General features: G+C 41.2%; 3 protein-coding genes across 13 annotated transcripts; all 3 read right to left on the bottom strand.

The window, feature by feature from the left end:
• Positions 1–132: 132 nt before the first annotated feature.
• zbtb26 (zinc finger and BTB domain containing 26) lies at positions 133–7584 on the bottom strand. 3 transcript variants are annotated; one of them, XM_044198161.1, is made up of 2 exons: positions 7448–7584; positions 133–4600 (listed from the first exon to the last, which is right to left on the bottom strand). In XM_044198161.1, the coding sequence occupies exon 2, from the start codon at positions 4570–4572 to the stop codon at positions 3265–3267; it is 1308 nt and encodes a 435-aa protein (XP_044054096.1). In that variant the 5' UTR covers positions 4573–4600; positions 7448–7584; the 3' UTR covers positions 133–3264. The 3 variants fall into 3 exon arrangements, with proteins under 3 accessions (XP_044054096.1, XP_044054095.1, XP_044054094.1); XM_044198160.1 differs by lacking the exon at positions 7448–7584 and adding an exon at positions 5669–7120; XM_044198159.1 differs by lacking the exon at positions 7448–7584 and adding an exon at positions 4715–5653.
• susd1 (sushi domain containing 1) lies at positions 7271–24645 on the bottom strand. 9 transcript variants are annotated; one of them, XM_044198150.1, is made up of 21 exons: positions 22995–24645; positions 22742–22882; positions 22088–22243; positions 21704–21856; positions 21113–21292; positions 17514–17666; positions 16923–17102; positions 15559–15738; positions 15189–15368; positions 14568–14747; positions 14268–14447; positions 13838–14017; positions 12910–13089; positions 12319–12483; positions 12029–12123; positions 10051–10237; positions 9808–9901; positions 8418–8673; positions 8279–8318; positions 8039–8135; positions 7271–7380 (listed from the first exon to the last, which is right to left on the bottom strand). In XM_044198150.1, exons 1-21 carry the CDS (start codon positions 23047–23049, stop codon positions 7353–7355), a joined length of 3060 nt encoding a protein of 1019 aa, XP_044054085.1. In that variant the 5' UTR covers positions 23050–24645; the 3' UTR covers positions 7271–7352. The 9 variants fall into 9 exon arrangements, 8 of the variants coding, with proteins under 8 accessions (XP_044054085.1, XP_044054082.1, XP_044054083.1 ...); XM_044198147.1 differs by having other exon boundaries at positions 14268–14747; XR_006378178.1 differs by having other exon boundaries at positions 8039–8318; positions 14268–14747.
• On the bottom strand, positions 17673–20981 carry LOC122877061. The gene is made up of 2 exons (XM_044198178.1): positions 18933–20981; positions 17673–18690 (listed from the first exon to the last, which is right to left on the bottom strand). Exons 1-2 carry the CDS (start codon positions 19490–19492, stop codon positions 18609–18611), a joined length of 642 nt encoding a protein of 213 aa, XP_044054113.1. The 5' UTR covers positions 19493–20981; the 3' UTR covers positions 17673–18608.
• Positions 24646–24693: the final 48 nt, after the last annotated feature.

Consider the following 24693-nt stretch of genomic DNA (forward strand, 5'->3'; position numbering starts at 1 on the left):
TTTTCCACACAATTTAACATCAAGAAAGCAGTATTTACATTTTGGATGAACTATATTTCCATAAATATTGAATGCTGATGTGCATGACTGGTAGAGAGAAGTGTGTAACAATGACAACACTTGAAACCAACATTGATTAAGAGTCAATTTTTAATTTCCTAGCACACACTGACTTCCATGAACACAGGACAGATACAATGTCACTTTGGTCCAATAGTACCTCAGATATAAAGTCTGTATAAAAGAACCATTTCAGTTCACATAGACACTTTGGCATCCCATTTCTCACTGGTGTAGCTTGCCTTCAATAAAATATTTTTCAACCCTCCCGCTTTCAAGTTTCTTTTAGTTATGAAGTTCATGTTGTGATATTCACACAGGTAAGAAAGAAAGGCTACAGTAGACTGTATACACAATATACATGGATATTTTTCATTGGACAATGTAGACACAAAGACGTGTTAATCATCATCAATAAAACTAATGAAGTACAGTCATTATGTTGTGATTTCAGTGCTGAATTTTCAAGTACGATATGAAAGCATCTACAAAAAAGTCCACAGTAATGAAGCTACAGTGAAATGTAGACCAGTTAAATCCATCAGAATGAGGCTGACATTTTGGGAAACCAGCCATCATGTTCACTCATCTGCCCATCTTTAATAATGCAATCGTTGGCTTCTCACACAAAGAATAACAGGCTCTATGCTCCATCTTCCTATAAACTGTCAGTTTCTTGAACTGCTAAATTTAGGATGACTCGTAGGTAGGGCTGTCACAATTATTACATAATCGCCTGATTGCGATTATTTGAGCCGACCGCGATCATTTTACATCATTAGAATCGTTTCCATTCACCTGTATAAAAAGACGACGCCATCCGCGATCGATTAACTAATGTTTAATCTCCCCTCGCTTTCACCCCTCCCGTGCTGTCTACTGACAATCACACATGCTCTGCAGAGAAACACACACAGAGAGAGTCTCCTGTTTAATGTTGGCCTACTTATGCTGCTTAGTAAAAGCTTGTAAGTGCACCTGTTGGTGCCGGTGTCATTGGTAACACGTTGGTTTTGATTGTGTCAAAAGGCAACGTCATTAACAACAAGCCTCCTCCACAGGTCGCCCAAAGTTTTTTGGGCGACATTATAAAACATACTGCTGACAGAGAGAGTCAACGGAGAAAGAGGTGGAGCGGGGCAATCCGGTGAGACAGAGGTGTAGTAGGTGTGTGTCTGCGAGTGTGTGTGGGGAAATGAGAACTGAAGGGAAAAGCAAGGGGAGCAGATTAAAGTCATTTGTGAGTAAACACTAACATAAGGTGGTGAATTAAAATGGTGAAATAATGAATAACCTACTAGAAATAGGGTAAAGTGTTCTTTCAAACCCACATACACACACACAGTGGGGCAAAAATGTATTTAGTCAGCCACCAATTGTGCAAGTTCTCCCACTTAAAAAGATGAGAGAGGCCTGTAATTTTCATCATCGGTACACTTCAACTATGAGAGTTAGAATGGGGGGAAATAATCCAGGAAATCACATTGTAGGATTTTTAATGAATTAATTGGTAAATTCCTTGGTAAAATAAGTATTTGGTCACCTACAAACAAGCAAGATTTCTGGCTCTCACAGACCTGTAACTTCTTCTTTAAGAGGCTCCTCTGTCCTCCACTCATTATCTGCATTAATGGTACCTGTTTGAACTCGTTATCAGTATAAAAGACACCTGTCCACAACTGTCACACTCTAAACTCCACTATGGCCAAGACCAAAGAGCTGTCAAAGGACACCAGAAACAAAATGGTAGACCTGCACCAGGCTGGGAAGACTGAATATGCAATAGGTAAGCAGCTTGGTGTGAAGAAATCAACTGTGGGAGCAAGTATTAGAAAATGGAAGACATACAAGACCACTGATAATCTCCCTTGATCTGGGGCTCACCCCGTGGGGTCAAAATGATCACAAGAACGGTGAGCAAAAATCCCAGAACCACACGGGGGGACCTAGTGAATGACCTGCAGAGAGCTGGGACCAAAGTAACAAAGGCTACCATCAGTAACACACTACGCCACCAGGGACTCAAATCTTGCAGTGCCAGACGTGTCCCCCTGCTTAAGCTAGTACATGTCCAGGCCTGTCTGAAGTTTGCTAGAGAGCATTTGGATGAAGAAGAGGATTGGGAGAATGTCAGATGGTCAGAAGAAACCAAAATAGAACTTTTTGGTAAAAAACTCAACTTGTCGTGTTTGGAGGAGAAAGAATGCTGAGTTGCATCCAAAGAACACCATACCTACTGTGAAGCACGGGGGTGGAAACGTCATGCTTTGTGGCTGTTTTTCTGCAAAGGGACCAGGGCGACTGATCTGTGTAAAGAAAAGAATGAATGGGGCCATGTATTGTGAGATTGAGTGAAAACCTCCTTCCATCAGCAAGGGCATTGAAGATGAAACGTGGCTGGGTCTTTCAGCATGACAATGATCCCAAACACACCGCCCGGGCAACGAAGGCTTGTGGCTTCGTAAGAAGCATTTCAAGGTCCTGGACTGGCCTAGCCAGTCTCCAGATCTCAACCCCATAGAAAATCTTTGGAGGGAGTTGAAAGTCTGTGTTGCCCAGCGACAGCCCCAAAACATCACTGCTCTAGAGCAGATCTGCATGGAGGAATGGGCCAAAATACCAGCAGCAGTGTGTGAAAACCTTGTGAAGACTTACAGAAAACATTTGAGCTCTGTCATTGCCAACAGAGGGTATATAACAAAGTATTGAGATGAACTTTGATTATTGACCAAATAATCATTTTCCACCATGACTTGCAAATAAATTCTTTAAAAATCAGACAATGTGATTTCCTGGATTCTTTCCCCCCATTCTGACTCTCATAGTTGAAGTGTACCTATGATGAAAATTACAGGCCTCCCTCATCTTAAGTGGGAGAACTTGCACAATTGGTGGCTGACTAAATACTTTTTTGCCCCACTGCATCTATAAAAAAATAGATGCGCCCCCCCCCAATGTACACGTTCCAATGTTCAATGACAAAAGGCTTTTCCTCTTAAGTTGTATGTGTATTATGATACTCTTAGGCATATACTATAATGGCATAAAATGAACAGAGACAATAAAATCGTTAATCAGTTATTTGTACAACAATAGTCAACTAATATTTCATAATCGTGACAGCCCTACTCATTGGAGTAATCTCCCATCTGAGGGAAAGTCTGCATCATGCCCATTTCAATGACTGATGGCCTCCAACAAAGCTTATAAAAACGAGTCAAGCCCCCCGTCGTGCAGGTTGCCTTCGTTTGCGTTGTCAAAGCTGTTCTTCCCGTGGATCTGTTTGAGGTGCTTGCGGAGAACTGGTTTGTGAGCAAAAACCATGTCACAGTAGTTGCAGCGGTGTGGCTTGTCCCCACTGTGCAGGTTTAGGTGATCCAGCAAAGAACACTTTTGGGTGAAGGTCTTACCGCAGATTTTACACTGGAAGGGCTTGATGCCGGCGTGGACGCGCATGTGTCGGTGCAGGTTGCCCTTCTGTGTGAAGGTCTTGCCGCACAGGAGGCACATGAACAGCTTGTGCATCTTGAGGTGGTTGGCGTAGTTCTCCAGCTGGCGGAAGACCCGGGCGCACTTCGGGCACTGGTGGTACCACTGCAGAGGTTTGTCGTAGTTCCTCTGGTGCCCACTGTGTTTCTCTGCTGGAGGAGATGGAGGAGGGGGACTGAGCGGGTATCCGGCCACGCCCGGTGGAACCGCCATCTCACTGCCACGACTGTCCACAGTGGAGTTGATGAGGGAGTGCTGGGGCTCAGGAGAGTGGAGGGCAGCAGGTGGGCTGGTGGGGAAGTGACCAGTGATAGAGTTTTCTGCTACGTCAGACACAGACTCCACTTTTACTATAGTAATGTCACTCTCCACCATACCTGGCCTTGGACGTCTGCCTAAGATCTGGAGAGGGGACTTAGGCTGTATGATCACATCATCGTCGTCGTCGTCATCATCATCATCGTCATTGTTGTCATCCCCAACCTGATCCTCCACCTCCTCCTCCTCCCCCTCCTCCTCAAGGACAGTCCGAATCTGAGAGCGCTCTTGCTCTCTCTGAGCCTGGGAGGATAAACCCTCCTCCCTCTTCTCCCTCCTCATATCTACATCCACCTCCAGCTGACGTGCAGGCTGAGGTTTGATGAACTTACTGAGAGCTTGAGTGCACTGCTCCACAATATGACCCATCTGGAGGAAGCTGGCCACTGTCAGGTAATGCACCAGCTCCAGCTCAGGAAACTCCAGCTGACCAGTGTAGCAGGACAACAGCAGCTGCCGGCCCACCTCCGCCTCCTGGATCATGGAGATCTGGACCTCCCTGGAGTCCTGCTGAAGGATGAACTGGTCCCTCAAGAAAGAGGAGCCGGCAGCAAACACTACCTTGTGACCAGGGACCTCCAGCTGGTTGATGCGCACAGTAACATCACAGAAGCGCCTCTGGTGTCGTAGGAGGTTCATCTTCTGCAGCATGGAGTCCCCAAATGTGGCGAAGCGGAACTGCAGGATTACCTGGTTCTGGGCCATAGTGAACCTAAGGCCAGCAGCAGTGCACCTGTTTAGGACAAATACAGAGACTGCATCATCTCTCCCGAACAGTCGCACACTATAAATTGTGTGAATTTGATATTTTGTCTGTAAATATTAGACAACTGTAGCCACTCCTCACATTAAACTCTGCTTCATAGACATAGAAAGGAATCATTCTACATTCAGAGACACAGTCGACATTTTAATTAAAGATAAAGAGCTGATTTATGTTACTCCCACCACCTGCGTAAATCACATTTATCACTATAAGCTTCATCAAACGTGGCGCGTGCTGACAGAGAACGTAGAACCAAACTCAGTTCGAAAACCTGCCAATTTAACACGAGCATGCGTGTCTGTTTCATAAGCTAGTTAGTTAATTAAATACCGTTGTTTCAAAATATTTTCAGAAAAACTGTCCGCTCTTCAGTTCGGCGTTCATGCACTCAAACAAATAGTAACAACAAATTTTAACTGTAGCAACTTCTAAAGTTATAACTAAGTGGTTTGCCTGGTGGTAACAGTGGTGAGCAACGTGTAACGTTAAGCGAAAAAGATTAAATATTGTTGAATAATGCTTAACGTTACAGCTGAAAGCCGAATTACATTAAATGGTAAAAAAAAGATTACGCTATATTAGTTATAGAGTTGCTAAGGTTTGCCGATAAACAAGACATTAATGCAAAACTGTCTGAACAATTCTTAGCGGACAATGGCACTTGGTTTTCGCTGTCCGAGTTGAATTGTCTGAACCTATGGCCGCATCAATGTTAGCTTAGCTCCACCGGTAACGTAATGTTAACATATTAGCTTTCTTTTGAGGAAAATAGGTAGCCTGGGCATTACTCTTCGGGTTACAGAAAGACAAAAAAGTTATCTTGTATAAAGTGACTCTCCATGTCTAACGTTAGCTATAACGTTATATGTAAACAATCAGTCACAAGTCGCCTCCCTATTTCCCTTTGGCCTAACGTTACTCCTCCACTCTTTAGCCGACATCTCAGGCTGTCTGATAACATGCAACACACAGCTAACTAACTAGCTATATTATCATGTTTTACTTTAGTTGACACAGTAATTAAGTGTTGTGTACCTGTTAACCCCTTGTAAACACACCCGTTAAAGGCGGGTTGTCATCGGAAGGACACTTGCTTGTGTCTGACTGGGGATATAAAGGAGCTGCTCCGGATGCAAAACCAATTTAAAGGCCCAGTACAATTTATATGATCGCCTCTCATCCTCTAGTAAGGCGAAGTTGAAAATATATTCGCAGATTTGAACTTCCCGGATCAATAACTCATAAGCGAAACATTGTTAAAACAAACGACGGCGACGCCTCTTTCCAATCTTATTAAGGTAGACAACGACGAACTACAACCTAAGTTTCACCAAAACGAGCCGTCCTCCTGGACAATAACACTGGTCTCTATGTTCAGCCGGCTGTGAGACACAGGGACAGACCGAAAAGAGATACTACAAAAAATATTCAATAACTTCACTCTAAATACAGTGTAGAGTCACCACAATCGCTTCACACATAACTGGTCTCCTGTTGGTCACAACACTTACTATAATTTGAAAAACGTCTTCGTTTTTCAATCACTCAAAGCAGCGGCCTTGGGGCATGAATTGGGACTCAATTCAATAAACTACAGCAACAAACACGATATGTTTTGATGCAGTAAAATACCACACATCTATCAAGAGTCAAAAAGTAAAAAAAAAAAAAAGAAAACTATGGACAGATGTTCATTTCAGTTGCACAAATCTGGTTTGTTTCTTTTTTTTGTTGCTTCACTTCATGCTTGTTTTGACAAACTTCAGCTTCACTTATGCCTGTTTGAAATCTCTTGTGGCTGGACTAGATTTTCCCTGACATGCAGTTTATAAGTGTACTACTACCTTTGGATCCCTAAATTCTCCAGACCTAAAGTTAACCACATGAAAACAAAATATATGTAACAAAATTCAAATCCCCAAAATTATACAAAAAACTTTTTTCTCTCAAACTGTGTTGTAGTATAATCAACAGGAGACTGTGTATGTGTGAAGTGATTTTGGTGACACTATATTTGATTGACTATTTTGATTGTATATCTTTTCACTTATTGGTCATAAAAACAAATGGAGGTTCACAAATAATTTCCTAAAAAACATTTTTATTTTGGGACTGTAATGCACCAATAAACTGTTCAGAGTGTACCCCACCTTACAACTACTGACCACTGGGAAGGGCTCACTTTCATCCTTCTCAGAAGAAGCAGTTTAGTAAATATATGATGGATTGTGTGTGTCAATTCATGAAGGCAGCCTAAAGCAATGTTCTGGTTTATGACTTATTGATCCGGGAAGTTCGAAATCTGTGAATGTATTTCCATCTTTACTGAACTTCATCCTCTCTTTAAATACTTTTCCTAAATTCAAGCCAAAATTACTGTTATAACATAACATCTAACTCAACTGGGGGCTTTGGAGTTTGGAGCTCCTCTGGAATGAGTCTCGTCAGTTTTGAACCTGTAGGTTTTTGGAACTCAGATATATATATATATATATATCATGTCCTAAACAGGGCCGAAATTAACACTCTGAGAACCAACCATGCCATCACATTTGTGGTGAGTACCACGTACCACGTTCCAAGTACATATTCACATCCAATAATCATTCAAGGATTCATTCAGTACATATCCAAGAGTTACCGAAAAAAGATTTATTAAAATTATTTACAAAAAGTACAAAACAAAATGTACAGGTAGGAAGTCAAGACTCATCAGAACTTAGGAGTGTCGTGTCTTCTTGACACACCTGGAAAAGAAGACAGAGGGAAACCAGGTCATTAAATTATAATTATAAGTACTGTGCAGTGTTTTACCTGAACTTGTGCTAAACATCAACCCAACCAGCAGTGGAAGCGACAGATGGCCGCCCACCCTGAGTCTGGTTCTGCTCGAGGTTTCTGCCTCTTAAAAGGAAGTTTTTCCTTGCCACTGTTGCCAAGTGCTTGCTCATGGTGGGAATTGTTGGGTCTCTGTAAATAATATTATAAAGAGTACGGTCTAGACCTGCTCTATAGGAAAAGTGCAATGAGATAAATTCTGTTATGAATTAGCGCTATATAAATAAAATGTAATTGAAATTGAATCTGTGTCTACAGTAGCCTACAGTCATTCATTAGTGAAATGTAACAGGCCACTTTCACTGTATACAGGATTACTGCATTTTGTCACCAAAAACAAAATAAAAATGAACATTTATGTGTGATTACAATCCCTACTATGTTAATAAATAAAACGTATAATATATTAAAACTGAAATATCCAGAGCATGCATGTATTTCATTTTTGAAATTCTAGAAACACTAGAATGACTTTGGTCTGTGAACATTTATGTCAATGTTGTTTCACACATAAAAAAAAAACATTAACAGGGTGGGTAATGCACCGTATTGTGCTATCTTCCATACCAGGTGTAACTGTAGCCACCCAAAGTGACCAAGGCAACCAGTCCTATTGACGCAGCAGCAGCAGACAGAGATGAAACCCTCAGAACATAGGATATACCTGGCACAAGGAAATGCTGCGTGTGAGTAACTGGCAACTTTCTACATCTGCTTGTTTTTTGCATTTTACACTGCATTTTAAAGTCCTTTCTCTAATTTTAAAAATTACACTATAGGGTTTGGGTAGTTTGGCCAGTGAAGTACCTCTTACTTTAGCCCACAGGACACAGGAACTTTTTAAAGCCTAGGAGAGAAAACATTCAGGCATTTTAACAAGTAAACTGTAAAGTCTGATGCAGTGTCTCAGTCATTTTATACCATACTATATAGTAGTTGCACCCACCATTTTCCACTGACTGACCGCTCGTAAGATGATATAATAGTCCTTGCCATTCTCCAGTGGGGCATTAAAGAAGCCTCCATAGTGGAGTTCATCCCCTACAGTAAAGTTCATCTCTGTACCAACATGTCTGACATCAATCTGAGCAGTGATGTACTCTGTTGAGGACTTTACTTTGCTTGAGGGGTCTGAGCTCGCCGGAGAGGAACAGTCAAATATCACAATCCCCTCTACATGAAGCACAAACACTTGGTACAAACTGCCAAAGGAAGAACAAAAAAAATCACTTATTTTGAAGGTGCAACAAGCAACATTTAAACTTGAATATACAATGGCCATATTTATTTGGGATGAAGATTTGGGTAAACAGGGTTTTTTTTGTAAATGTGGTCTTTTTTAGATACACTGTGATCTCTTTACTATGATCTTTACATAAAGTAATAAAACCAGTATACACACAATTGATTTGAAAGAGTTATACTGTATATTTAGGTTTATTAGTATGATGATATACATTTTCAGTGGCTTTACAATTTACAAATTAATATCCTACTATCCATATGGCCATAAATAAAGATACGTTAACACATGAATTTCTTTACAAGAAAGATTTGTAACACCTGAACATAGCGACCGATACTGGATTTTGTGGCCGAAACTGTTATCGATATGTGGGAGTTTAAAAGATCTGATAACGATATAGCGGCCTATAGTAATTTTTTTTTTACAACATAAACACATAACATAAACAAGCAATCTTGATATGGATCCCTTAGATTTGTTTTTAAAGAACTGATTAAGGAACATGCTACAATGGACAAACTATGTAATGCTGACACTGTCTCTAAATTAACTCAAACCTAGTTTGGCATTTCTTTACTGCAAAATCTTGTCATTTATTGGCCAACATATACACAGATACTGATATACATGTACAATAAGCTAATATCAGCTGAAACATTGACCTGGCTGATTTATTGGTTTAGCTCTAGCCCTTATACCTGCTTCTCTGTGGTGTTTGGGTGTCATGAATGTGGTATGAACTAGATTTATTATGATGTTTTATAAATGATTACTTTTTTTTTTAAAGTTTATGTTTTTTAAGTAAAAGTACAGTAAATTATGTGCATTCGTGGGCCAATCTGAATCAAGTATTCAACAAAGCTGCAAGTATTGTACTGAATCATAAAGATTCAACCACCATTATAAATTAGGGACATTGGTAAGTCATTTGAAGCATGACTGTCTATTTTATCTCATAAGGTGTTAATGAGAAATTTGAGAAATATTTCACAAAATATCATGTACACTGAGACCTCCCAGTTCACATCCCCAATCAGTGTGTTCCATTGCCTGCAACATATGAGTCCAATACTGTATCTTGCCATCTTACCTTATTGGGTCCAGTGTGTCGGGTGATCTGTGTAGCCTCAAAGTTGGTACAGGAGTCTCAAATTCTCTGTAGTAGACAACTGGTGCTGGAGGCACTGTCAAATGTTATAATATTTAATGTGCAATGCTCAGTATAAAAAAGACTGCATCAAAGGAAATATAATTATATTAGACCTAAATATTTCCAGAAAGCTGATAAAACATTTAGTTAGAGTAGAGTAAATTTAAGGCTGTACAATGATACCTGGTAAACTGGTGTTAGTGGTGATGGTGGCCGTGTATCTGGAAGACACTGCAGTGATTGAAATGCTGTAGTTTGTGACTGGAAGCAGGTACAGACAGAGTTCCAGCTGGTCAGCCTTGGAGCTCAGAAACCGCTTCCTTTCATCATGAAAAGACCTCTGATAGTCTCTGGATCCTATATATGTCACCTGGAATGGTTACATCGAATGTGGCATCAGTCAGGGTTACAAAACCCTCCATAGATGAAGATTAAAAAAAAACAGTATGGTAATTGCATGGTAAATGCTAAACTGTCTATACACATTCACATACAGTGCCTTGCGAAAGTATTCGGCCCCCTTGAACTTTGCGACCTTTTGCTACATTTCAGGCTTCAAACATAAAGATATAAAACTGTAATTTTTTGTGAAGAACCAACAACAAGTGGGACACAATCATGAAGTGGAACGAAATTTATTGGATATTTCAAACTTTTTTAACAAATCAAAAACTGAAAAATTGGGCGTGCAAAATTATTCAGCCCCTTTACTTTCAGTGCAGCAAACTTTCTCCAGAAGTTCAGTGAGGATCTCTGAATGATCCAATGTTGACCTAAATGACTAATGATGATAAATAGAATCCACCTGTGTGTAATCAAGTCTCCGTATAAATGCACCTGCACTGTGATAGTCTCAGATGTCTGTTTAAAGCGCAGAGAGCATCATGAAGAACAAGGAACACACCAGGCAGGTCCGAGATACTGTTGTGGAGAAGTTTAAAGCCGGATTTGGATACAAAAAGATTTCCCAAGCTTTAAACATCCCAAGGAGCACTGTGCAAGCAATAATATTGAAATGGAAGGAGTATCAGACCACTACAAATCTACCAAGACCTGGCCGTCCCTCTAAACTTTCAGCTCATACAAGGAGAAGACTGATCAGAGATGCAGCCAAGAGACCCACAATCACTCTGGATGAACTGCAGAGATCTACAGCTGAGGTGGGAGACTCTGTCCATAGGACAACAATCAGTCGTATACTGCACAAATCTGGCCTTTATGGAAGAGTGGCAAGAAGAAAGCCATTTCTTAAAGATTCTTGGGAGACACACCAAACATGTGGAAGAGGGTGATGAGCAATGCAAAACGTTATGTTTGGCATAAAAGCAACACAGCTCATCACCCTGAACACACCATCCCCAGTGTCAAACATGGTGGTGGCAGCATCATGGTTTGGGCCTGCTTTTCTTCAGCAGGGACAGGGAAGATGGTTAAAATTGATGGGAAGATGGATGGAGCCAAATACAGGACCATTCTGGAAGAAAACCTGATGGAGTCTGCAAAAGACCTGAGACTGGGATGGAGATTTGTCTTCCAACAAGACAATGATCCAAAACATAAAGCAAAATCTACAATGGAATGGTTCAAAAATAAACATATCCAGGTGTTAGAATGGCCAAGTCAAAGTCCAGACCTGAATCCAATCGAGAATCTGTGGAAAGAACTGAAAACTGCTGTTCACAAATGCTCTCCATCCAACCTCACTGAGCTCGAGCTGTTTTGCAAGGAGGAATGGGCAAAAATTTCAGTCTCTCGATGTGCAAAACTGAGACATACCCCAAGCGACTTACAGCTGTAATCGCAGCAAAAGGTGGCGCTACAAAGTATTAACTTAAGGGGGCTGAATAAATTTGCACGCCCAATTTTTCAGTTTTTGATTTGTTAAAATTTGAAATATCCAATAAATTTCGTTCCACTTCATGAGTGTCCCACTTGTTGATTCTTCAAAAAATTAGTTTCATAGCTTTGTTTGAAGCCTGAAATGTGGCAAAAGGTCGCAAAGTTCCAGGGGACCGAATACTTTCGCAAGGCACTATATAACCAGAGAATAAGGTTAAGAAATTACTGAAAGCACCTATTTACTATATGCTGGCAATTAAATACAAATATGGTCAAAGATAAACAGCAACTACAGTGAAAGGATAATCAAATCTCCTTTTACCTTGTAAACTTCTGTGTCCTCCTCATACTTCTCTGCTTTCCAATGCAGACAGTTTTCATTGAGGACAAATAGGTGATTGATAGGTGGCTTTATTTCTGTAAGAGATACGGGAATGAAAATAGAGTGATGGTACACCTTACCTTCACCTTTTGTCATTACAAATACCTTTACAGATATGCAAATCAATAACATCACACAAGCATCATACCTATTCAGGTGCTTTTATTTTGTGAGGCCTAATGAACATTGCAACTTACAGATGTTCCTAGCGGGGTTATGTTTTTACTCACCTATGCATCTCAGTGTAGCTTTCTGCCACACCCCAGAGCTGCCACACAAAGAGACGTTGCTGCCCCTCCAGCTGTGATATCCATCCACACAGCGGTGGATCACAACACTTCTGTTATGCCACACCACCTCCGAGTTGGCAAGGAAGGGAACCGGGCCACATTTAGCTAGGAAAACAATTGCACTGATTGGTTAACTAATTGATTGAAGTATTGTGGGACTTTATAAGCATGGTTATATACAGAATACACGTATCTATGTCTATCTTTGTTTGGGTTCCCAATGCCTTCCGCTGGAAGAATCAGCCATTGCTGAGTGAAGTCAACATCACATGCAACATTCCTCAACATTCATTCAGCAGTGGATGGACCCACAGAAAAATTTTTGGATAATGTGAAAAGTTACAAAACATTATCAACTCAACTCAATTTACCTCAAAAGCTACAACAAGCACAGAACATAGAGCCCAAGCAGGAATATACAACAGAGCCTCTAACCACAACTGAAGCAATGTAGAACTGAGCATCCATCAGTTACTTAGCAGATAAATGAAAACATGTTAATGTTGTCTATGTATGAGATTATCACTGTACCTTTGCACTTTACAGATACTTTCTCCCACTCTCCTGACAGTAAACATGTTGAAATATTATTTCCACTCTCCTGGTAAAATCCATCCATACACTCATACAGCGCCACACTGCCCGGCCTACTGGTGCGATCCCACAGGAGCTTATTATGGGGGAGCTTTAGTGGGGGACCACAGCTTATTTCTGCATACAGACATGAATTAGCACAGACTGTGTGCTATTAACAGGTATATTTATATCACAGAGAAAAACACAACATAAAGAGAACTAGTGGCAAATTCTATTCTGTGTACATATTACACTTATGTGTGCTTCATATGCAAAGAATAAATCCTCAAATAAATATGCAAGTTTATAGAGTACAGTATTGGGACTCTACTACGTTTGCATATCTCAACTAGGCATTTACAAAGCAATATAGGCCTACTAATACTTATATTTTAAAGCAAGAGTTTGATATTTTGGGAGATATGCTTATTCAATTTTATACCGACAGCTATATGAAAAGATCAATATCACTCTCATGTCTCTACGGTAAATATGAAGCTACAGCTAGCAGCCAGTTAGCTCATCTTAGCATTAAGACTGGAAATAGAGGGAAACAGCTAGTATGGCTCTGTCCAAAGGTAACAAATGTAAAATCTCTAAGCTTTTAAGGTGCTGCTGATTTTGCTGAACAGAGCCAGGCTAGCTATTTCCCTCGGTTTCCTTTCTTTATGCTAAGCAAGGTTAACTGCCTTCTGGCTGTAGCCTTACATTGAACGGACAATTTCAAGAATCTTCTCATCTAACTCTCAGCAAAAAAAAAGAAAAGCTAATTAGGATATTTCCCAAAATGTCAAACTATTGCTTTACATATTTTGTTCAAATTGCTACAAATATTCTGAAATTAAAAGTAGTTTATCAATATATCTGTCATCAGACATTGCACCTTCACACCATAGATCAATATCCTCCCACAGTCCATTCTCTCCACATACTGAGTAGTTTCTTAGGCTCCTGGTGTAATATCCTTCCTCACATTGGTAATACACCACACTGTCAATGTGTGATGTGCCGTTCCATAGCATTTTAGCATGAGGTTTAAAAACAGGCTCTTGACAATTGATTTCTACAACAAAAAGACAAGTCATTGTAGCATTGTAGATAGATGTCAAAATGTTAAAATCTATGAGACAAGATACAATACACACTTGAAATAATGGTTGAAATGGCAGATGAATGATGACAGTAACATTCATACTGTTCAGTTACAGCATGCAAATTATGATGTATTGTCAACATTTGAGATGATTGCATCATTACTTTTATTTGAGGCAGTTAACCCAATACTCTGTTGTGTAGACTAATGTCATTATCACCTTGACAGAGCAGAGAGGCTCCATCCCATTCTCCGCTGGCAGTACAAACTGACACATTTCCCTCTCTAACGTTGTGATATCCGGAGTCACACTGATAAACAACCTGAGAGCCCACAGTAGAGATATTATCCCACAGCATGATTGAATGAGGGATGGGTGGGGGCACACCACAGTCAACTTCTACAAGGATGGATATTGCATTATTTAATTGAGGGAAAACAGTTATTATTTGACTCTGGACAATCGCAATGGAAACAAAACCAACCACAGCATTAACAACAATTTTGAGCAAGTTGTTACCTTTGCATGAGATGTTTGGTTTTGTCCAGTAACCATTAATTGTGCACAATGATATGTTATTTCCTCCAGTGTGATAAAATCCTACTTTACAGTAGTAAGTCACGGTGCTTCCAGGGTTGGAGCAGCCATTCCACATTTGCCCTGTGTGAGGCAGTACAGGAGGATCCCCACATAATATCTCTGGGACAAAAATTATACACACAGGGGGGTTATACATATTTCCAAAAATTATGAAAAAAATTTAAAAAAACATTTTGAGTACATAAAATACAAGTTTTATTCTCATGAACTGCTATAAATTTGAAACAAATGGTAGTTCTGTTCACATAAGGATCTCTGCCCTGCACACCAATTCCATAATACAGACACACAGGTGATTTCACTTGTGTTGATTGGCTCTTCTCAGGACTGTGTGGGCATGCACAGACTAATAAACCAGGATAAGTGAAAACACCGGTGTGGGTGTGCAGGCCAGTGTCATTTTTTTGTAAAGCACTTTTAATTTAGTAATAATTTCGCCTAAAACTAGCTACACAATAAGACATGACAGAAAGCACTAGAAATAGTTTCCTGCCTTTTCATATTTGAAAAGAAAACCATTTCATTCATTGTATAAATTACCTTGGCACAACAGAGTTGGGTGGGTCCATTGACCGTTTTCATTACAGATGGATACATTATGTCCTCCTTTGTTATGAAAGCCCTCTTTACAAAAATAGAGTACAGTGCTGCCAGGGGTTGAATTACTGTTCCACACCTGCTCAGTGGATTCAATTATAGGAGGACTTCCACACAAGATCTCTACAAGGAATAACAGGCACCACAACCACGTAACATGAACACTGGAATTCAGATTAGTTTCCTTTCAGTTTACTCTATTCAGGTATTTAAATGTGCAAAGAAAAAAAAAGGACGATACCGTATATTTGTGTGCGTTGGATCAGTTTGTTTGTCAAAACTCTAAAACAATCTAATAAAACAGTGATTGTACCTTGACAGAGCATGGACGGTCTTTCCCACTGTCCAGCAGCAGTACAGATGGATACATTGCCCTTTCCAACATTATGATATCCAGGGTTACACTGATAAAGCACCTCAGTGCCCATCCTTGACCTCTTATTCCACAGCACATAAGAGTGAGGGAGGGCAGGGGGAGAGCCACAGTCAACATCTGAGAGCCAAAGCAGTGACATGCTGCATGAAACCATATTCATTGGATAATCTCCAGGTATTCTGTCTGACAGGTCACTTTCATGATACCTGTGCTCACTAAAAACCCTGCAGTCAGTAGTGGGAGATTTATTGGGCTATATTATCATTCCCTTAAGGCTTAAAGGATAAGTTCATGATTTTTCAAGTTTGTCTTAAAACAATAGTTAGGTGCCCATATAAACTTTTAATCATTTATCCTGTTCATACTGGCCATGAAGAGATCTCTTCCTAATGTGATTGCAATAGATATGATGGAGGACAAAATCCACAGTCCTATTGTTTTAAGAAAGACTTTGAAAACTGTGAACCTATCCTTTAAAAAACACTCATCATGCTTGCTCTTTTATTTATAGGCACTAATAATTGCTTACATCGTATTGTTGTAACTGTGAGGTCAATTTATGTGCTCTTTGTGTCTTTGTAGAAATTATGTCTACAGCCATATTAGAGGCTCTGTGAGACTGTACTTAGGAAAAGCGGTGCTTTAAGCTAATTGCTAACATTGGCATGCTAACATTCTCACAGTGACAATGCTAACTTGCTCATTTTTACCATCTTAGTTGATGGGAATGTCATTTGTTTTTGCAGGTATTTGGTCATAAACCAAAGTATTGGACAAATTTTAACCTGATGATGGTGCTAGATGAAAAGTTAATTAGTCATTAAAATTATTGCAATTCATCCTAAGGGAAACATTAATATTGACAGACAGATTGACATTGCAATGCTGCTAGTGTGGCTAAAAATACTTATTGTTACAATTTTTATTATGATACAATTTATCGAGATACATTTGACAATTTATCAAGATAGATTTGAGATCAACCAACCCTTGTGTGTTTCACATTTACCTTAAAAACATTTAGCTGACACTGTTAATAAGTCCTGAAAAGACACACAATCAAATAAACACACCTTTCTAGATCATGAATGTTACCCAAGAGCAGAGAAAGCAAAGTACAGACTTGCAACGTGCCGATGAATAATCATGAATATTTATATAATGTTAGAAGGGGAAAAATTATTTAACAATTTTTTTTGCTTGTGTTTTGTTACCTTCACACACCTTTCTAGATCATGAATGTTACAAGCACCCAAAAGCAGAGAAAGCAAAGTACAGAGTTTTTGCTTGTGTTTTGTTACCTTCACAGACCATGGTGGGTTCTTTCCACAGTCCATCAGCTCCACACACAGAGCTGTTGTCTCCACTCCTCCACACAAAGCCTTCATCACAGACAAACATGGCCACACTGCTGTATGTGGTCCCTGTGACTGAGAGCAGCACCGTGTCCTCCACTGAGGCAGGCTGGCCACAGTCAACCACTGATTGGAACAAGAACATACAAAACTCACTCAAAAGATTTCACATTCAAGACGGACTGTCACTATTATACCAGCCAGGACCAAACTGAGGGGTACACACACTACTGACATTAAGGGATCTAAAAAGCGCAACTAGGTTAGAATGTATTTGCAATTAACTCCAGGTGCTTCTTTGGAGTACAATTTATGTGGAGCAACAGGCAAAATACATAGTAGGAATATTTTGTTTTATAAAGGGTTTGAAAGTCTATCTAGCATACTGCCCCTTGCTTGATGTTTTCAAAATCCCAAATCCATACCACATACTAAGCAGGTTTTGAGTATGTAGTGTATTCATATTCACGCTGGAAAAGCGACAAAATTGAATGTACTGTCAGTATGCTTATCCAAATCCCATTAATGCGGTTTTACCTTTGCAGGAAGCTTTGTCTCTGTGAGGGTGGAAGGGCTCCACTCCGTTGTGGATTTGATATCCCAGCTGGCAGCTGCAGTCAAAACTGCCCTCAAGATTCCTGCATTGACCCCCCTCTCCACACAGGCCTGGGATCCTGCACTCATCAATGTCTGCACAACCAATGGTAAATGAGTATGTGACATAAAAATGAAAAATGTCTGTAATAATTTCTCATTTTTAGTCTACATTTTTTAATCTCTTATGTGTGACTCTATTAATGTAATTATGTTTCACATACCTACCTTTTGGATGACTCACATGACAGTTTTTGGCCTATTCCCTTTTCTTTAGTTTACCCCTTTAACAGCCCTTGTTAAAAAATTTCCTTGGCATGACAGAGTTGGGGCGGGGGGGTTCCACTTACCTTTTCATTACAGATTGATACATTATGTCCTCTTTTCTTATGAAAGCCCTCTTTACAAAAATAGAGTACAGTGCTACCAGGGGTTGAATTACTGTTTCACACCTGCTCAGTGGATTCAATTATAGGAGGACTTCCACACAAGGTCTCTACAAGGAATAACAGGCACCACAACCATGTACCACCTGCATTCAGATTTGTTCCCTTTCAGTTTACTCTATTCAGGTATCTCAATGTGCAAAGAAAAAAACGAAGATAACGTAAATCTGTGTGCCTTGGATCAGTTTTTCAAAACTCTAAAATGATCTGATAAAACAGTGACTGTACCTTGACAGTGTTACGATGAGCTTTGAAAGCTGGACTCAAACGCAGGAGGTTTATTAGATAATAGGAGAATGATGGTGGATGAAAGTAAACGGGAGGCAGACAGGCAAGCAAGCAGTGATCAGGGCACAAAACACACACACACTGTCATGGCCGTGACAGTAGGGGGTAGTAGGGCTGCCCAAGCATCCTTCCAGACCTTACGGCAACGATGAAGGTGGGCTTGGACAGAGAGAACCGAGACTTTATCCTCCTGGGCTGGGAACAAGCAAGGTTGTAAACCCATGGCACAGAGAAATGGTGGCATACCTGTGGCAGCGATTGACAGCGAGTTGTGGGTGTACTCAACCCAAGCCAGCTGAGTACTCTAGGAGGAGGGGTTTCCGGAAAGCCACACAGTGAAGGGCAGCACTGAGGTCTTGCTTGGCTCGCTCCCCTTGACCGTTGGTCTGTGGGTGATAACCAGAGGACAGAATCATTGTGGCTCCGAGGGTTTGACAGAAGGCTTTCCAAACTTGAGAAATGAACTGGGGTCCGCAGTCTGAGATGATGCCGGTGGGGATCCCATGGAGGCGGAAGATGTGGTTAACCAGGAGGTCTTATGTTTCCAGAGCTTAGGGGAGTGTAGGCAGACCCACAGAGTGTACTGCTTTAGAAAATCTGTCCACAATGGTGAGTATGGTGGTGTTACCTTGGGAAGGGTGAAGTCCAGTAATGAAGTCTAGGGTGATATGGGACCAAGGTCGACCAGGAACCGGTAGTGGGCGGAGGAGGCCAGCAGGAGGTTGGTGGGAGGCCTAGATGTGAGCACAAACAGTTCAGGCAGAGATGAAGGCATGGGAGTCTGCAACCATGGTGGACCACCAAAAACGCTGCTTCAGGAGCGACAGAGTGCTTCAGGAGCGCCAGAGTGCGACTGATGCCAGGGTGACAGGAAACCTGAGATGTGTGTGCCCACTGCAGGACCTGGGAGCGTACAAAGTCAGGAACAAACAGGCGGTTTGGAGAAGTGTTACCTGGGCTTGGCTGGGTCTGCTGGGCGTCCCTGACCAGGGACTCAACGTTACAAGTTACTGCTCCCACCATGCAGGAGGCAGGGAGGATGGTCTCAGGGTCAGAAGAGGACGCTGCGTTGGTGAACTGCTGGGAGAGAGCATCTGGTTTTTTGTTTCGGGGCCTGGACGGTAAGTAAGGGTGAATGAGAACCAACCAAAGAACAGGGCCCAGCGAACTTGCCGGGAGTTCAGCCATTTGAATGTAGACCAGGTTCTTGTGGTCTGTCCACAAGATGAATGGTTGTTCAGCTCCCTCCAGCCAGTGCCTTCATTCCTCCAGGGCCAGTTTGATGGCCAACTGCTCCTGGTACTCAACGTCATAATTTTTCTCAGCTGGGGTCAGGTGTCAAGAGAAGACACAAGAGTGGAGCTTCTGGTCATCAGCAGAAGGCTGAGAGAAGACAGATCCAACCCCAGTGCTGGAAGCGTCCACCTCCACAATGAACTGGCGTGAGGGGTCAGGGTGGACGAGCACAGGGGCTCATGTGAAACGTGACTTGAGTTTAGTGAAAGCTGCCTCGACCTCTGGGGTCCAAACAAAGGGGACTACTGGGGAAGTAAGTTTAGTCAGGGGTGCTGCCACTCTATTGTAGTCATAGATGAAGCGACGATAAAGGTTGGCAAAACCAAGAAACTGCTGGAGCTGTTTGACTGAACTGGGTTTGGGCCACTGTACCACTGCCTGGATCGTTTCTGGGTCCGTCTTCACCTGCCCCTATTCAATGATGTAGCCCAGGAAAGAAACAGAACTGACATGGAACTCACATTTTTCTGCTTTCACAAAAAGCTTGTTCTCCAGGAGTCTTTGAAGCACCTGTCTGATGTGCACCACATGTTCTTCTGGGTTGTCGGAACATAGATGTCGTCCAAATACACAAAGACTGAGTGGTTGAGGAAGTCACGCAGCACGTCATTGACGAGAGCCTCGAAGACAGCGGGGCATAGGTGAGTCCGAAGGGCATCACCAGGTATTTGATGTGGCTGAGGGGGGTGTTGTAGGCTGTCTTCCACTCATCTCCTTCTCATATTCTGACCAGATGGTAAGCGGTCTGTAGATCCAGTTTGGAGAAGATGGTGGCTTCTTGAATGGGTTTGAAGGCTGAGTTGATACAGGGCAAGGGGTATTTGATTATAATGGTGATAGCATTGAGACCACGGTAGTCAATACAGGGGCGGAGAGAACGGTGTTTCTAAGCAACAAAGAAGAAACCTGCACCCACTGGGGAAGAAGACGGCTGGATGATGCCAGCAGCCAGAGAATCGTGGATGTACTTCTCCTTGCAGGACGAGACAGGTTAAACAGACGACTAGAGGGCAAGGGGGCTCCAAGGAGAAGTTCAATGGGACAGTCGTAAGGTTGGTGGGGAGGAAGGGAGAGAGCATGCTGCTTACTGAAAACCTCACTGACGTTATGATACTCAAGGGGAACGTTGGACACATCGGGAGGCTCGATAGAGGGTGGAGAGGTAGTGGCCTCTACAGAGACAATGTCTTTACCAAATTTTATGGGAATCCATCCAATAGTTGTTGAGACATTGACAGACAGATTGACATTGCCATGCTGCTAATGTGGCTAAAAATACTTATTGTGATACAATTGATCGAGATAAATTTGACAATTTATCAAGATAGATTTGAGATTATATCAACCAACCCTAGTGTGTTTCACATTTACCTTATAAACATTTAGCTGACACTGTTAATAACTCCTGAAAAGACAAACAATCAAATAAACACACCTTTCTAGATCATGAATGTTACAAGCACCCAAAAGCAGAGAAAGCAAAGTACAGAGTTTTTGCTTGTGTTTTGTTACCTTCACAGACCATGGTGGGTTCTTTCCACAGTCCATCAGCTCCACACACAGAGCTGTTGTCTCCACTCCTCCACACAAAGCCTTCATCACAGACAAACATGGCCACACTGCTGTATGTGGTCCCTGTGACTGAGAGCAGCACCGTGTCCTCCACTGAGGCAGGCTGGCCACAGTCAACCACTGATTGGAACAAGAACATACAAAACTCACTCAAAAGATTTCACATTCAAGACGGACTGTCACTATTATACCAGCCAGGACCAAACTGAGGGGTACACACACTACTGACATTAAGGGATCTAAAAAGTGCAACTAGGTTAGAATGTATTTGCAATTAACTCCAGATGCTTCTTTGGAGTACAATTTATGTGGAGCAACAGGCAAAATACATAGTAGGAATATTTTGTTTTATAAAGGGTTTGAAAGTCTATCTAGCATACTGCCCCTTGCTTGATTTTTTCAAAATCCCAAATCCATACCACATACTAAGCAGGTTTTGAGTATGTAGTGTATTCATATTCACGCTGGAAAAGCGACAAAATTGAATGTACTGTCAGTATGCTTATCCAAATCCCATTAATGCGGTTTTACCTTTGCAGGAAGCTTTGTCTCTGTGAGGGTGGAAGGGCTCCACTCCGTTGTGGATTTGATATCCCAGCTGGCAGCTGCAGTCAAAACTGCCCTCAAGATTCCTGCATTGACCCCCCTCTCCACACAGGCCTCGGATCCTGCACTCATCAATGTCTGCACAACCAATGGTAAATGAGCATGTGACATAATGAAAAATGTATGTAATCATTTCTAATTTTAATCTACATTTTTTAATCTCTTATGTGTGACTCTATAAATGTAATTATGTTTCACATACCTACCTTTTGGATGACTCACTTTACAGTTTTTGGCCTATTCCCTTTTCTGTAGTTTTACGCCTTAAACAGCCCTTGTAAAAAAGACCCAGGTCCAACTTAAACTCACCCAGGCAGTGGGTTCCATCATTTGGGATGAAGATGGACATGTTGTTAGAAGGGCTGTAGCCAGTCAGGCAGGTACAGTAGTAGCTGCCAAATGTGTTGTAGCAGGTGGTGTGCAGCCCACAGATCTTACCGGCTCCTATGTGACACTCATCTTTATCTGGAAGAAAAAAGTATTTATTAAACTTCTACATAGAAGAGCAGGAGTTGAAATAGTAATAATAATAATAATGTTGTTAATTCCATTTGTGCTTTTCCTTCCAAAATGTCTTATGTGAAAAAGGACTATAGGATGGATTGCCACGAAATGAAGCTAGACTTTTCATCTAGCGCCATCATCATACTTTTGTTTATGATTAAATACTTACTAAACTAATGGCATCACCTCAGCTGTATTTTGCTAAACTAAGATAGTGAATATGATAATGCTTCGTTAAGATCTGCGACACCTTTCACATTACACATAGTCATTCGATTAATTATTAATATAAAAATATTAGTTAGAGAATTTGATTAATTGCTTTTTTAAACTTTGAATTCAATATTTAAACTCTGCAGTTCTTATTGCAAAACCTTTTCTCATTGGAAAAAACATGAACAGACTTCATTTAACTTCACATGATAAATAAATATACACGCACAAAAAGTTTTTTCCTACCTTGACAGAGGGTTCTCCCATTTCCAACAAACCCATACTTGCAGTTACAAACTTTGCCAGAGCCGTCTGACTTGTCATCACATGAGGCGTTAGCATGGCAGGTGGCACACACATCCAGAGTATGGCGTTCTGCTAGCATACCTGAGAGGATAGAATTAACATCCATCAGTCAATATCTTTAAAGGTTTTTCACCCCTTCTCCAGTTATCAGATTTTGAATATAATCACCAAAAATTGTCATCAGTATTCTCACCTGCTATGACACAGAGCAGAAAGAACACGCTCATTGTTCTGTTACTCTCGCCCATCCTCTCCCTGTTCTCTTCACTTCACTTCACCAGACACTGATGATGTGAGGACAATGAGCGGGTTTGATAACCAGGATTGAGAGGATGCTGTGAGTGGGTGAGCTAAGGTCACTCTGGGAAATAGCTCCTTTTCTCAATGGTCTTCTTGGAGCTGGTGGTTTTGTGGTTTCATCTGTCATTCTCTGACACATTCAGATACACTTCACATGCGTTGTTGATATGCTCACTGCTCACTATGGTGAACTGCGCACTCATGCTGCGGTGACTGATAACGGCTATATTTGGCCCAATGAACCTGCTGTGTGCCCTCTTACAAACATTGTGGCATTTTGTAAGACATGACTGTGTCTTTTAAAAGCACATTAACCAGATCATTACTATGTGTGCAAACATATAGTAAGGTAAGGGTCTTTAATTACATGACTTAGAAACTACATCAAGTACAAGTTAATATTAATGACTGGCACTGTTATTGTAGACCAAACATTTCATGAATATCATGGTGCAGCTTACCCTTTGTCCAATGTATTTAAAATAGTTTGAAACCCTTAAATTAAAATGAAAGGTGGTTCAATTGATTGTTTATTATAGTCCATAAATGTATAAGTGGTGTTTTAAGTCAATGGAACCAACACCCCTCCTCGTCCTACCACAGGGTCTGTAGTGGATGCTGAGGGGGTGTCAGTTGGCGTGATGTGGTAGGGGGAGATAAGTCTAGTGAGCTGCTATCTTTCTGCCCAGCAGGGTCCTTAGTGGGGTCTCTCTGTCACTCAAACCAACAAGCTACCGCCTCACATTAGTGCCTGGACTGGACTGATTAACCCTAGTCTGTCCCTCAGAGCAGACTGACTGAACGGTATGTCTTTATGTGGGCCCAAATCTGACTAGAACAGGACATGATACAGTGCAAATAAAAGTTTCAACAATAATTCTAAGACAGCAGGAAGCTATGGTTATTAAACCAGTTTATTTTTTATCTTGTTGTCATCTTTAGGACTAAACACTCATGGCTATTTCTGCACTGCATTTTCCAAGAGATCCCTGATTAGTGAAAGAGCATGTCAGTAGTTCACTTCTTTTCTACTGGATATGCTTTGTTACTTGGTGTCTATTACTATTCTTGCTAATTACCCAGTTCAGTAGGAAACCGCAAAACCTCTAGTTCAGTCAGAAACACTTACATCATTTATAGCAAATGGTTATTGAGTTAGATTTGACGGGAAAGGTTCTGCTCTTTGAGGGAGCTCTCAAATACGCATCATCATGGATTCTGTTGGAAGAACTAATCCCCCTTAATAAAAACTCATGTACAGGCCCCAGTGCAACCACGCTGCCTGCACTGTCTATATTTACGGCCCGTGACCTTACCACCACTGTTGATCAGTGGGACAGTGTGAAACCATCGGCAGGACTTTGTATTACATCTCCCGTGTGCTTGTGTGCGTGCCCACGTGCACGTGCATTATGCAAAATGGGGAGCCACTTGTAAAAACATTGATCCATAGCGCTACAGTACTAGAAGGCAAAGACTCCATAGGGTAATCCTTCAGTGCAACCTGAACCAAAATTGCTGGGCCCACTCATTGCATAATACTTTGTCATAATGATGCAATCATTGTGCATTCTTAACATTGTTGTATTTTT

The sequence above is a fragment of the Siniperca chuatsi genome, linkage group LG5, assembly GCF_020085105.1.
Source record: "Siniperca chuatsi isolate FFG_IHB_CAS linkage group LG5, ASM2008510v1, whole genome shotgun sequence".
Taxonomy (NCBI): Eukaryota; Metazoa; Chordata; class Actinopteri; order Centrarchiformes; family Sinipercidae; genus Siniperca; species Siniperca chuatsi.

Bases quoted from the DNA above. Each gene is read 5' to 3' on its own strand.
- zbtb26 (XM_044198159.1), bottom strand. From the start codon at position 4,737: ATGTCTATGAAGCAGAGTTTAAT. The intron at 4,601-4,714 runs GTGAGGAGTGGC...TGTCCTAAACAG, and splicing joins TCTATGAAGCAGAGTTTAAT to GTGCACTGCTGCTGGCCTTA.
- LOC122877061 (XM_044198178.1), bottom strand. From the start codon at position 19,492: ATGGCTGAACTCCCGGCAAGTTCGCTGGGCCCTGTTCTTTGGTTGGTT. The intron at 18,691-18,932 runs GTAACACCACCA...TATCACCCACAG, and splicing joins TGGACTTCACCCTTCCCAAG to ACCAACGGTCAAGGGGAGCG.
- susd1 (XM_044198146.1), bottom strand. From the start codon at position 23,049: ATGGGCGAGAGTAACAGAACAATGAGCGTGTTCTTTCTGCTCTGTGTC. The intron at 15,739-16,922 runs GTAACAAAACAC...TTTGGCTCTCAG, and splicing joins ACCCACCATGGTCTGTGAAG to ATGTTGACTGTGGCTCTCCC. The intron at 8,319-8,417 runs GTGGGTGCAACT...TTTCTCTCCTAG, and splicing joins CGGTCAGTCAGTGGAAAATG to GCTTTAAAAAGTTCCTGTGT.